We start from the raw sequence: 13,449 nt of genomic DNA on the forward strand, positions 1-13,449 counted from the left end.
TAAAAACAAAACAATGACAACAAAACTCAACTATAGATAGAGCTGTTTAAAGTCTTCTATATCAAAGCAGTGAGCAACTGTGTCACTGTTGCTGTTCATGAGCACACGTAAACACTGCTCAGCGCCTAAGCTGGATGATTAAAAAGTTGGCCAAGTAGCTTGTCTTTCTCTTGGTACCATCTTCACACCTGTCCTGAACTGTGCACCTAAAGAACCGTTTTGCAACGGCTGACTTCTGTACAGTACAGCTCTTTAGGACCAGCAGAAGTTATTCCTTCAGGGTGTTTACAGCCCACAGTAACCAGCAGAGTTGAAGGACCAGTGCCTGAGTTCTGGGTGGCAGTAGGGCAGCTGTTCTTTTGATGCGTCTTTCAAGTTTTCTGACTGCTCTGTTCAGCTGTTGGAAGTGTGCTTCATCCAGCGCAGTGCCATCTTCTTGGGTTTCCGCTCCTTACACTGGCCTGGCTGCTCTCCCTATTTGCCAGTGCTCTTAAGAGAACCTGTGAAATATAATGCTGCATGCTTGGTCTGTGTGTTAAGTGTTTTAAAAAGAGTATTGGTCATGTACTGGGTTTAAAATATACTGGGTACTAAGCAAGCTGGAGTTCTACAGCAATGTAAAGTTTGAAAGGAAACTGGACTGGGGGGAAATGGTTTAGGAGGCAGGGAAGTATTTTTACTTGAGTGGGGTGGTTTTATTTCTTTTCCATATAGAAATGAAAGAAATCTTCCCTTGGGGCTGCTCAGTAGTGCTTCTACTATTGAGGACAAGATGTGACTCAGTACCTTACTCATTGCTTATGTCTACTGGCAGTATTTGTATTTAAAAGCAAAGAATAACCTTATACTACATTTTGCCTTTTAACAATTGTAGCGCATAGCTAATTCTAATATTTCCACAGGGATATATTCAGTGGAACTGGTAAATGACAGCTTGTATGAATGGCATGTTAAGCTTCTAAAGTAAGTTCTTACATTTCTTTCATTTTTTCTGAAGAATCTACTGAAATTGCTGCAGAATATCTAGTTTTGAATGAGAATCTCTAGTCAGAAACTATAAAACTGTGTGTGGCTGCAACTTGGCTAGATGGAAATGCACGCAGCTATTGAACTATGGTAATTAAGCTGATAACAAACAAAAAATGCAGTGAAAAAACAACCTCAACCACTTCTTGCACAGCCAAATCTCTGTGTGTTACCATCACTTTTACTACTGTTTCACCTTCTCTCCAATGCTGCTCCAAAATATGAAGCGTCAGATGATGAATTTAGTGGCCCAGAAGTTTTGTCTGGCTGGATTTGTTTGTTTTTAATTTCGAGAAAATACAAATTCCAGTTTCCTTTAAGACGTAAGAAAGGATAGAACTGTTATGGTGGGATTAGTTTAGCAGGCACATAGAACTGAAATCTTGAGGCACGGCATAATGATGACTTACAACATGATTGTTTTTTCTAATGTACTACTTTTCACTTGTTTGTACTGCATCTGGGGATGATCTCCAAACCAATTTAGAAGAAAATGACAGCTCGTTTGTTGCTACGTCCAAAGTGTAATACCTTAATTCTAAAGGCAGTATACTGAAATCAGTCCTAGTAACAGGATTATCTGCCGTCATCCTATGAGGTAACCTGTAGGAAGGAGAAGCCTGTGCAAAGTAGGTTGGGTGGCTGCAAAAGGTGAAGAGGTGGGAAGAATTCCTTCAGTTCAGCTACATCATGATGCATAAAGAACTGTGTTCATTCATTCCAGCAAAAAGTGTCTGTAAACAAACGACCTGTGTGTGCAGATCAGTTGAGGGTATAAGCATCACAGAGATGAACCCTTTTGCAGACAGAATGTTATTGTTACTAGAACAAGTAATTCTGAACTGGCCTGGTGCTGGTTATGGCTGGAATTGGTGGGTTGCTCAGCACTGAAAGATTGATTTATTTTTCTCTGAAGTAGCTTTTGATTTGTGAGATGGGGACGCAGGGCTCAGGTAACTTTGAAATAGGTTCTCAAGTTTGTGACTTCATGTGTAGTTGAGGATTGGACTCTTATAGTCCCTTTAACATCATCTGTTGTCTTGTTTACAGTCTTCTTTTGACCAGTCTCTTTAAAAACTTCTGGGGTGGCAGTGCTTGGGCTGGATTAACCCAGTAGTGTCTGAAGGAGCTAAGAGTGATTTCTGTTTACAGGTAATGAAAATACTAACTTAATCCAGGATTCACCCTGCTTCTTTTATAGGGTTGATCCTGACAGCCCTCTGCATAGTGATCTTCAGGTCTTAAAAGAAAAAGAAGGCGTAGAATACATTTTACTCAACTTCTCTTTTAAGGTATGTGTCTATGGGAAGAAATGCTGGGGTTAAATTTGTAGCCAGCTGTAGAAACTGACTGAGGTACCCTTAGCTGTTACCTGAATAAGGGTGGAAGGGTAATGTGTAAGGAGGAAAAAGTAAAGTAGCTTTCAGTGCGGCACTGAAACTTCCCAAAGGCTGCTTGTGAGCCAGCGCTGTGGGAAAGTGGTGTGTACAGAACTGAAAAATGTTACTGCTTTAAATCTAATTCGCCATATAAGGCTACAGAAAGTGCTCCTGGTTAGGAAAACAGTGTCACAGGATAGTTCTTAACCTGTTCTGTGTTTCTGTATTTCAGGATAACTTCCCTTTTGATCCTCCCTTTGTGCGAGTTGTATCTCCTGTGCTCACAGGAGGGTAAGTTGGAGTTGCTTTATAGAAATCTGACTTTGTGGTAAAATGTTATAACTTGAGATTGGTTATCTGGGTCTGCAGGGAATGTTTTGAGACCAGCAGGTGGACTTGGAGATATTTTCCCAAAATATCAGTCACAAGCTGCTATAACCTTGAGTTTGGTGAAAGGCTCAGTGTGATAAGATGTGCTTCTCGAGTGGCATAAACTAACAGTGGGCAAACAGCTGAGTGCTCTTTCCAGCTTGATGCTGTTCCTTAGTTTGAGCTTTAAGCTTAGAATCACTTAAGTTGGGTCCAGCTTTAGAAGGTCTCCATCAGCCATAAGATTTGAGAGCTGATCTCTGAAACTTCTAACACCGATCTGACTTCTGCTGTTCCACAAAGCAGTGTTTTCAGCTGTTGCAATGAAGGGATCTTTCTTGTCTGTATTGGTAACACTGCTGTAAACTTATGTCTAAAAACTCTTTAAATGCTAATCTGAAAGTATTAAATGTAATTGGTGCTATTCTCCAAGTTCTCTAAGCCTTGGTTGAAATGTTGTGTGCAGTGTCTCCTGCAGTGCAGCCTCTGACAGCTGGTGCTGCTTTTGATTTGGTTTTAATTGCTCTTTTTAAAATTTCCTTATAAATTACATACAAATGGATGTTGTTTGAATGCACTGATCATAGCAGAAACCACCTTTTACAAGCGGTAAATTCAACCTCCTCAGTCAGGTTTTGTTACAGCCAGGTGTGCTGAATTCTATAAGCACAGGACATGATGAAGTGTTATTGAAATATGTTTTAGAGGAGAAGAGCAAGTGAAGATTAGCTTTAACTCATTTGCAACTAAGTCTTGGTTAATAGTTGCACTTGCATTGTTTGAAATTGTGTCAGTATCTCTATCAGAAGTGGTTTGGATCTGTGAATGGTTTCATATCTCACCGATTGATATCAAATATAATTTTCTTCTCATGTTTATTTCTAGATATGTCCTAGGTGGAGGTGCATTATGCATGGAACTTCTTACTAAACAGGTGAATGCCAACTCTTCTTCTCACTACAGAAGTGCCACAAATAACAGTGAAGGGTGCACTTTTTCAGTAGAAAGGCACTTGACGGTAGTAGCTTTGATTCCCTGTGTGGAATAATTTCCATACAAAACATGCATTCCAAAGCAGATTTGCAAAATGAGCAAGAGAAGCAAGTATGTGTCATATATTTTCTTCCTCCTGCAGGGCTGGAGCAGTGCCTATTCAATAGAATCAGTCATCATGCAGATCAATGCCACTTTAGTCAAAGGAAAAGCCAGAGTTCAGTTTGGAGCCAATAAGGTAAATGCACTGCGTCTATCAATTACAAAGATCGTTGTTAGGCTTCTTCCATTGCTTTGCTGACTCGTGTAGGAGATGCTTCATGACAGAATCGTCATAGCAAATATATTTGCATTTTGATTTGCCTCAGTCACACGTCTGGTGCATGGGATTATTTTCTTGGCTCTTAATTATGATTTTAAAGAAAGATAAATGTTTGAGGAGGGCAAGCTTTGGACGGGCAGGGTATTTAAGCAGACATGAGCCTGGGGGAGGGAAGGGTGAATTCAGAATTGGAAATCAGAAAGATTTGGGAATCCTGGTTCTGAGGAGGACTACAGATAGCCTTGCTCCCAGGTTTGCGTATGCTGATGTTAAGAAGTTCTCCTTTGCTGGACTATGTACCTGCCAGCTTTCCTTAGAGAATGAAAAATACTTTACCTTGTAGATACTCCTGAACCTGAGCCCTTCAGAACTGATCTAAATCATAATTCAGTTCAAGTGTGTGTGTTGCTAACAGACTGCAGCTTGTTCTGAAGTTCTAAATGCTGCTTTCAGAAGAGGTGTAAATATGTCAGTGATATTGTGACTCGCTTTGCTGGTGTTTGAAGTGCTGGTTCAAGAGTTGTTTGGATTTTTTTCCTTTCAGAATCAATATAACCTAGCAAGAGCACAGCAGTCCTATAAGTCACTAGTACAAATACATGAGAAAAATGGTATGTATGCCTTGCATTTTTGTTCTTGTATCCTAGGATTCTAATATTTGGCAGCAATCAAATTTGAAGTGCTGGAATGCCTTAGGTTGAGATAGGAAGGCTGGAGATGGTATTTCCGCTTCTCATCTCAAGGCCTTTAGTCTTTCTAATTGAAGTAACTTGACTGACATCTTTGCAACTTCTCCAGCTTACATGGAAGTAAGGATGTTCTGGATGTTCTGGATGTTCCGGTTGCTTTTCAAGCAGTTGAGCTTCCTTTGCAACTGGTTGACTTAGTAGCTTTGTTGTTACTGTAGCTGTTGGAGTGTATGTGTTAGTGAAGTGTCAGGAGCTGAGAAATAGTAACCATTGAGGTAGCTGGTTGCCGGTCCGTCTGTCCCCTTCTTCAAGAAACAGAAGCCCCAGCGAGGTGCACTGGCTGGGGATGGGAGATGGATTTTTTTTTTCTTCTGTTTATAGCCTGTTAATGTTCTTGTGGCTGCTTAAAGCAAATATTGACATGCTTGAGGTATAATCGCATTGGCTGTGGCAGGATGAGAAAGCCAGAAATGACTTGAGGCTGCAGATGGTTTGAGTGAGTTAGGTGCTGTACAGAAACTATCAGTGGAGTTGGTGCCCTGCCCTGCTGATGAGGGAATTAGTCCCAGTTCTGACTTCAGAGACACACAGTGTCCTTTGGCAACTCATGTTGCTCTGAACGTCACATATGCGTGAGCGTATTTTGGTGTGATGAGCACCTCGATCTTCCCACTTCTAAAACATAATGCCTTCCGGGCTGTGGGGAAGAAGACCACAAAGGAGGGTTTTAAGATGCTTTCCAATTCCATGACATGGTGATCTTGACATTGAGTCTCTTGCTTTTATAGTTTGCAACAAAAGCCAGCATGGCTGTTGACTTCTAGCTGCATGCTGGCCATGACTACAGCGTTTGCTGTTGCAACAGGAGCTGTACACAAAACATTCACAGCAATTATTGCTGCTGGAAAAGGCATCTTTATTTACCTACTGCTGCTACCAGCTCTCTGGGACGACATAAGTAGGGTCTCTACTCACTGTATTTTTACTGTAGTGGCTAGGAGACTTGAGGTTGGAGATCTGGAGGTGGTCAGAGAAGGCCGTGTACACTTGATGCGATACGATTCAAAATACCAAATGCTATCAGGAGCCAGAGTTACTCAGCTGACAGTTCTGCCACCCATTCAGAAGGCAGCCGGTAAGCTCCTCTGAGCGGAGCCAGGGCAGTGCCTAATGCATTTCTCTGTTCTCCATAGGCTGGTACACTCCTCCAAAAGAAGACGGTTAATACTGAGGACTGTTGTATACCTGGACCAATGCCAACAAAAAGAGCTCTTTTTAATGTTTTCCAACACAGAGACTCGAGCTATGAGTGCCCCTAAAACAGCCGTACTGAAGACTTTAGCTATTAGATAAGTTAGTGGATAATCTGTCAACTGACACGTCAAGTATAAGTTGCAGCCTTACCATTCCGCTCATCTTAGGCATCTCGGACTGAGCAGTCTGGGCCTTTGCTGTGTTTGTTCTTCATGGATGAAGCAGATTTGGGCCACTCCCTCCCTTCTCCCTTTTTGTACTCTGGAGGTGTAATAATGCTGCAATGGGCTGCTGCGTTCCCAGCCGCGTTCAGCAGGGGTTGGTCACACTTCAGCGCATTTCTTACCTTCTGCAGGATGCAAAGCGCCGAGACTTGAGTTGTGTTGTTTCATTTAAAGTCAGGAGGTTGAACCTGTTTAATACCGTTATAGGAAATGTCAGACCTTGCGAATCACAGTTTTGTTATTATTTTTTCCGGTCTAAAATGGCAGCGTTTGTAGTATTTCCAAACTAACGCTCTAGGACAAGCACATGTATGTTGAGTCATTAAACGTTTTCATGGCTGTATGAGAATACGAACTGTTTCTTGGAAGAGGTGCTCCCGGTCAGACGGTGTTGCTCTCCTTCTCCCTCCAGCAGTGCAGCCGGCTCCTGCAGCCCGAGCAGGATCGCGCTCCCTGCGCTGCAGCTGAGGCTCCGAGTTATTTAGATTACTACGAACAAAACAGAGGCACCTTTGTAGGCGTTGCATTTAACTGACGGGTCGTTGCAATCCTTTGTAAAGTAACGAACTGATAAGCGGCGGAGTGGCACGGCGGCAGGCGGGGATCGATCGGCCCTTCGCCGTGGAGCCGCAGCAGCACGACGCGGAGTTGCGCCGTGGCCGAGCCGGGCCGTGCGGCGCCTCCCTCCGGCGGCAGCCCGAGGGCGAGTCCCGCCCGGCCGAGCCCCTCGCGGCCGGGCCGTGTGCGCTGCCGCCGCCCCGGGCCCTTCCCCGCCGCCGTTCCCGCCCGCCCGTTCCGCCCGTGGAGCCGCGCGTTGTAAACTTGCATCAAGTTTCCGAATAAAGCCGTTTTCACAACCGCTGTGCCGTGCCGCTTCCGGGGCGGGGCCGGAAGGGATGCGGGCGGAAGCGCCGTCGCCGGAACCGGAAGCGCGTCGAGCCGGGCTCGGTCGGCGTCGGGTCCGGCGGCGGGGAAGGGCGCGGCTCCGGCAGCATGGAGGCGGCGGGGAAGGGCGGGCTCGTCCTCGGCAACCTGCCCGAGGTGGTGGAGCGCGTGCTCGGCTTCCTGCCCACCAAAGCGCTGCTGCGCGCCGCCTGGTAAGAGCCGGGGCCGGGTTGGGCGGAGGGCGACGCGGTTTGTGAGGTAACGCGGCGGGCCGGCCGTGTCGTTGCAGCGTGTGCCGCCTGTGGAGGGAGTGCGCGCGGCGGATCCTGCGCACGCGGCAGCGCCTCGCATGGGTGTCGGCGCTGCAGCCCGGCCCGCCCGGCGGACACGCGCTGCTGCAGGCCCTGCACCGGCAGATCGAGGTGGGTGCTGCCCCGCCCTCGTACCCCCGGTCCCGGTTCGTGCCTCGCGGGGCGGTACCGGTACCGGAGCGGCTTTACGAGCGCGCCTCGCGTCTAATTGCAGAGGGTGCACGTCCTGCCGCAGACCGTGCTCTACATCGCGGACGCGGAGACGTTCAGCGGGCACGAGGAGTGCCACGAGCAAAAGAAAGGTACCCGCGGGGCGCGGGCGGGGGGGGACCGGCGGGCGGAGCGCTCTGAGCACGGACGCGAAAGGAAACGGGGGTCTCGCGTCGGTAACGGCCGTGGAACGGGAAGGGATCGGCTGGGACTCCGTTCTGTCTGGTTTGCGATGCTCGCTGCCGCTTCTCCGCGCCGTTTTTGTTTCCTTTTTAATAGCCAGAAAAAGAAACAGCAAAGAAACAGCCCTTGCGATTGAGAAACTGCTGCCGAAGCGATGTCAGGTCCTTGGATTGCTCACCCCGGGGATCGTAGGTACGAGCCTCCTTTGAGTGCTGCGCTCCTTATTAGCGTGTTTGTGCCCATCTTCTCACCTTCGGTTCTCATCCTGCAGTATGAGGAAAGCTTTTTGCTCGTCTCTGTGTTTTCAGGGCACAGCTCGTGCCGTGCATCTCGGCAGCAAAAGCTTTTATATGTTAAAACGTTTTCCAGGCGTCTGCTCGGTGTTTGCTTCCAGTCTCTGTCACTGTAGCCATGACTAATCAGAACAGGCCTATAGCATGAAGGAGTATGGGGCTGCATAGACACCTGTGTGAAGTTACTAACAGCCACAAACATTTGATTCTGTGCTTACGGAGGCTGTCACATTTAAATTGCATGCGCTGTTCTACCTCTTTTAGCCAGACAAAAGTGTCAGTCACTAATCTTTTTTCTGTGTGTGTCTTTGTAGTTACCCCTATGGGTTCAAGCAGCAATCAGCCTCAAGAAATTGAAGATGGCGAAGCTGGGTTTGCTCTTTTGTTTCCCAAAATTGATGGGGTTAAAATCCAAACCTTCCATTTTCCTAAAGAAGTCAAGAATAGGGTCATTGATGAAAACAAATTTGCTGAAGCAGGTACGTCCTTGTTCTGCCTTCACTCTGGGCTTTTGTCATGTGTTTGGCTGCTCTTTGAGGATCTAGTGTGAAACTGCACGTGGGACCAGCAGCTCCTGTGCTGTGTTCACAGAGCACTGTGGCTCTGCAGGGCTGCTCTGGTAACTGCCCATCTCTGTTCCACCCATTCTTGGGAGCACTGAGGTTATTATCCTGCAAGCAGAGCTGCTAAAGGGGAGCTCTTAGGTTTGAAGCAACCCAATAATTGATTAAAAGTAACAGCAAATGAGTTTTGTGCCACTGGGAATTATTTTGGCCCCCACTGTTTAGAAAGGAGTGGGAAGGAGTTGCTGCTTTTCCTCAACAAAGTATCTTTGTTTTTAGATGCGAAGTCAGGTGTTGTGGCAAGCAGCTACAATCTACTTTTCATCTCTGTTCTTTAATGAAATTCTCGTGTGTGCAGGGAATGCAGCCCAGCTTGTGAACACGTGGCTGCCCTGTGTCTAGTTTTTCACTTGTAACAAGAGACAGCCATTGCTGGAGGCATTACGTGTTATTTAAGGAGGGAGTGAAGAGTGTGTGCAGAACTCTTAGACATCGGGGGAAGTCAAAATAAGGAGACTGAAGTTCTCATTTTTGTAGGCCTGAAGAATAATCCAGATCTTCGTGTGGTTCTTCTGTTCGGCTACAACTCCTGGAAGTCTGGAGCTACTCGTTTTCTTCATCAGATAGTCAATCCTTTGAATGAAAAAAGTATCATCTTAGCTGGGGGACAAGTGGAGAGCTTTACATCGCTGATCTCTGAGAAGTAGGTATATTTTTCAAGGGAAATTGTGAGAAAGATTTAAAATGGGAAAAGCATTGCAGAAGCTGTAACATTTTAGCTGTGTCGTGTGCCAGTCAAGAGTTGTAAAGTGTCACATTTTGTTCAAGAGAACAAAATTCAACTGCTGCGCTGTGATCCAGCAGGATAAGCTGGAAGCTTTGTATGAGTGTTACACATTGGGTCCTGGAAACCTAGTGAGGAGAACACCTGGAGGATGTTTTCAGCTTCAGAAACACTACTTTTGTTTATTGTAGTACGTGCTTGCTCTCTGGCTTTCAGGTAAATTATCACTCACTGTGACAGACCATTTATGTGACCGTTCTGGTTTTATGTCAGCCTCGTTTTGGGTCACATTACAGAGCTGAATATGCAACCAGAGCTGTGCCCTGTGAGCACAAGTAGCTCCGCAAGGATGTGGCACTCCAAGGGTTGGGCTGGTTCTGACCCCCTTAACCCCCATCCTTCCACCAAAAGCTCTGCAGGGAAGATTTGGGCTTCTTTGTTCCAGGTTCTCTGCTGACTTGCTGGTGCATCCTCCCTGGAGTATCTTGTGTTGGGGACTGTGCTGCAGATGTACCTGTGGGCTCCTCTCATGCAGTGTTGGTCTGGACTCCATAGTGATAGGAGCTGGGTTTTTTTTGTTTGTTTGTTTGTTTTTTGTGGTTTTGGGTATTTTTTGCATCTAATTAATGCCATCTGAACCATTATTCCAGATCAGAGAGCTTTCTGTATTAAACTATTTCTAAGATAACATGAATAGGTAACCACTAAAACCAGTGTGAGTCTGGCCAACCCATGAGTGCAGACCCATAGCAACAGGAATCTGAAGCTGTTGCAGGCTGCTGCCCTGGTTTCATACATCAACACTGCTTATCTTTGGTTAAGTTTAACTTACAGTTCAGCTGGAATTACAGAGCTGTGATATGCACCAGCTGCTGAGTTTGGCAAGTGTTTGAAAGACAGGCTTATGACCCCGGGTGATGGATGTGAAAGCTTTTCATCAGGAGAGTTTGCTGGAAAAAGAGGGGGGAAAAACCAAAAGTTGAAGAGTTTGTTTAGTTTTTAACTATGGTGGCTTTCAAACTCCCCAGGACGTTGGTCTGTTTGGCAGCCCATTTGTGCTGCAGCAGAGTGCATTCAGGTCTGAAACAGTCGCACTGGGCTGCTCTCTAACTGAGGCCTGTTGCCTTTCAGTAATACCGCCCAGCCCAGCGATGCCTGTGGGGTGGTCGGGCTGGCTTTCAGCGGGCCCCAGATCCAGAGCGCCACGGTTCTGTTAGACCAGGACGTCGCTGATGAGAGGACAGCAGAAGCCGCCATGCAGCGTCTGAAAGCAGCAAACATCCCTGAGTGTAACACCATTGGCTTCATGTTCGCCTGTGTTGGTCGAGGATATCGGCACTATAAAACCAAACGGAACATGGAAGCGGATGCCTTTAGGAAGTTCTTTCCAAATGTTCCCCTATTTGGCTTTTTCGGACACGGGGAAATAGGATGTGATCGGATAGTGACTGGGAATTTCGTGTTGAGAGAATGTAATGATGTAAAGGATGACCTGCTCCATGGTTACACTACTGTTATGACTCTCATTCATCTTGGTTCAACTAAAGCCAACCAGGCGTGAATGTGTTTGCAATGCGTCAGCAAGCTACTTCGTCCTGAAGAGCGGACATCCTGCAGTCAGAGCACTCCCAAAGCATAAACATCATTTTCCTAACGTTATCAAATCCCGTAGTTGGAACAGTTGAATGTAATAGCTGCGAGGAAGCCTTGCCTTTCATGTAACCCCCTGCACATGCTGAAATGGCAGGGAAACAATATTGAATAGAGTTCTGCAATTGAAGAAAGCCTCTTTTTCTGAAATGAGAACAGTTTGCACAAGTGGCAGTCAGAGGCCAAGCAATCACCGTGTAAAAATAATACTTGGATGTGCTCTACTGATGTATGTAAAACAGTCCAGAAGAACTACCGACGTGTGCTGAAATACTGGTGCATGAAATCCACCACTTTGTGGGTTTAAGAGTGATGCACAGCCTGCTCACACCTGGGTCCTGTTTGCAGAACTGAGTCATTTACTGGGTAAAACTCAAGGAAATCTTTAGGAACAAAACCAAGAAAGTGCTCATTAAATGAAGACAACGTTATGTAAAGGTACCTGGCCTTCTGTTCTTAGAGAAAAAAGCTCTGATCTAGCGAGGTGCGCTCAGCTTTGAAGCTCAATTCACTGTCTTGAACTGCATTTCAGTCATCTTAAACACTTGATTTAGAACAAATCCCTGGCACGTTGTTTCTACCAGCAGTCTCAGCCTTTGTGCACAGCAGTTTACGCCATCAGAGTGGACTGCTTATCCTTCCTTTTAGATTCTGTTGTAGCGCGGTCTCCTCTGTTACAGACCTTCAAATCCACAGGACAAAAAAAGGAAGACTCTCCTTGGTATCTTTAAGAGGTTTTTAGCTTTTTAGGATGAAATTTTGTGCCACGCAAGATCTGGTGATGTTCATTTCATCTCAAGCCCTACAACCTGGGCTTCTGCATGTTTTGTGAGCTGAAACTTTTACATCAGTCATCTATTTTGGGTGCTGCAGCTGAAGGTAGTGTTACAGAGTTCACATAGGTGCTTTCATCGGATTGCCAGCATAGCTCATAATAATCTGCTCTTCCCTTTTATTTTCACTTGGCCACAGAATTACAAGAAAGTAATATTTGTTTTAGACCATTTCATCACGCTTTGAAATCCCTCATTGAGTATCTACCCTGTTCTCAGTTTATTAAGAGGAAAACACTTAGCTGTATATTGTATAACAATATAACGATCTTTTGCTGTCCATGTAGGAGCTGAGACTACACTTGGCCACTTCCAGTCAACATCTCCATGCTGTTTGGCATTGGGAGAGGCCTCACAAGCAGGGAGAGGTGTGCCTGTCCTGAGAGCAGAACTGCTGTCAGTGGGTGCAGAGCACAGGCGGCACTTTCCCACGGCTCTGGTGGTGGTGGTGGTTCTTAACTCAGAGGATGTGAACGCCCCGTGGCCTTATTGCCAGGGACAGGAGGTCAGCAGCTGTGTGTGACTTGGAACAGCCTTCATTTCTGCATTTGGAAGAGGAAGTTGGGAAACCAGTGTGCTTGAATTTCAGTGACAGGGAGATGCATGTTTTGTCTTTCAGCACAATGGGAATGTCACGCTTGGCCCCCTCTGACCACGTTGCATTACATATTTAACAATAGGCAAATAATAGGTCTCGCTTCTGTAATACAGACAGGACTTCTGTAGTAGCTACCACAAGTTCTGTGAGTTCGGTCTAGTCACCTTCACAGCTGTTAGCATAAACCTGTCAACTTCAACCAACTTTTTGCTGCAGTAGAAGTAAAGGAAGCATAATCAGCCACACATCTGGATCAAGAGTGTAAGCATGTCCAGAAGTGCCCAAAGAAGCAGCTCATGAGCTTCAGCCATGGCACGAGGAAGCAGAAAATGATTTGAAGGAGCTCATTTCTGGGGAGGTGTTCTCAGCTCGGTCCTTCAGCTAAAGGTGCTTGTGAGTGCGGGAGGTAACCACAGCACAAAGAAGGCTCTGGTGGGGAAATTCCAAGGGCTTGCACCAGGATCATCTCCACCACTGGGGAAGGGGGAGGAGCCCAGAGGACACCAGAACCGAACGCTGCCTCCCCTGGACTGTGTCATCTGTCCCATGTGCCAGGGCACTGGTGTGGTACATAATATTGCTACGTATTTGATTAAAGTGTTTTGGTATCCAGATTCCTCTTGCCTTCAAATTGTCATTTACTCTTAAACTGTGACAACTCTCAGTTCTATTTGCTTAGCAGGTATCTCGTGCCACCTGTGTGGCTCATCAGACCCCCAAGGCAGGGCATGTTCTGAGCTGCTACAAAGAGCTGCAGTGCAGTCATTCAGACCTCTGTCACCCCAAAAGTGGATGAAGTTACATGAATATTTGGTAATGGGGTCAGATGTGGATAGCAGTGTCTCTCACACAGCATGCGACAACACAGAAGGACTTCTCTCAT

The 13,449-nt window shown here is 46.1% G+C and overlaps 2 protein-coding genes across 3 annotated transcripts in view; both read left to right on the plus strand.

Moving 5' to 3' along the window:
- Window positions 1-6,599, plus strand: part of UBE2Q2 (ubiquitin conjugating enzyme E2 Q2) — a 31,684-nt gene extending 25,085 nt beyond the window's left edge. Inside the window, exons 7-13 of the mRNA XM_072345448.1 lie at window positions 903-963; window positions 2,228-2,318; window positions 2,638-2,696; window positions 3,660-3,708; window positions 3,910-4,005; window positions 4,634-4,700; window positions 5,972-6,599. Coding sequence (XP_072201549.1) covers window positions 903-963; window positions 2,228-2,318; window positions 2,638-2,696; window positions 3,660-3,708; window positions 3,910-4,005; window positions 4,634-4,700; window positions 5,972-6,003 — 455 coding nt within the window. The 3' untranslated portion in view covers window positions 6,004-6,599. The remainder of the gene's footprint in view (window positions 1-902; window positions 964-2,227; window positions 2,319-2,637; window positions 2,697-3,659; window positions 3,709-3,909; window positions 4,006-4,633; window positions 4,701-5,971) is intronic.
- Window positions 6,600-7,151: 552 nt separating this feature from the next.
- On the plus strand, window positions 7,152-13,180 carry FBXO22 (F-box protein 22). Of its 2 annotated transcripts, XM_072345444.1 has the most exons (7): window positions 7,163-7,353; window positions 7,431-7,563; window positions 7,667-7,754; window positions 7,942-8,037; window positions 8,453-8,617; window positions 9,239-9,404; window positions 10,617-13,180. In XM_072345444.1, the coding sequence occupies exons 1-7, from the start codon at window positions 7,250-7,252 to the stop codon at window positions 11,044-11,046; spliced, it is 1,182 nt and encodes a 393-aa protein (XP_072201545.1). In that variant the 5' UTR covers window positions 7,163-7,249; the 3' UTR covers window positions 11,047-13,180. The 2 variants fall into 2 exon arrangements, with proteins under 2 accessions (XP_072201546.1, XP_072201545.1); XM_072345445.1 differs by lacking the exon at window positions 7,431-7,563 and having other exon boundaries at window positions 7,152-7,353.
- The last annotated feature ends 269 nt before the right edge of the window (window positions 13,181-13,449 follow it).

The sequence above is a fragment of the Excalfactoria chinensis genome, chromosome 10 (assembly GCF_039878825.1).
Source record: "Excalfactoria chinensis isolate bCotChi1 chromosome 10, bCotChi1.hap2, whole genome shotgun sequence".
NCBI classification, from domain to species: Eukaryota; Metazoa; Chordata; class Aves; order Galliformes; family Phasianidae; genus Excalfactoria; species Excalfactoria chinensis.

Bases quoted from the DNA above. Each gene is read 5' to 3' on its own strand.
- FBXO22 (XM_072345444.1), top strand. From the start codon at position 7,250: ATGGAGGCGGCGGGGAAGGGCGGGCTCGTCCTCGGCAACCTGCCCGAG. The intron at 7,755-7,941 runs GTACCCGCGGGG...CCTTTTTAATAG, and splicing joins GTGCCACGAGCAAAAGAAAG to CCAGAAAAAGAAACAGCAAA. The intron at 8,618-9,238 runs GTACGTCCTTGT...TCATTTTTGTAG, and splicing joins AAACAAATTTGCTGAAGCAG to GCCTGAAGAATAATCCAGAT.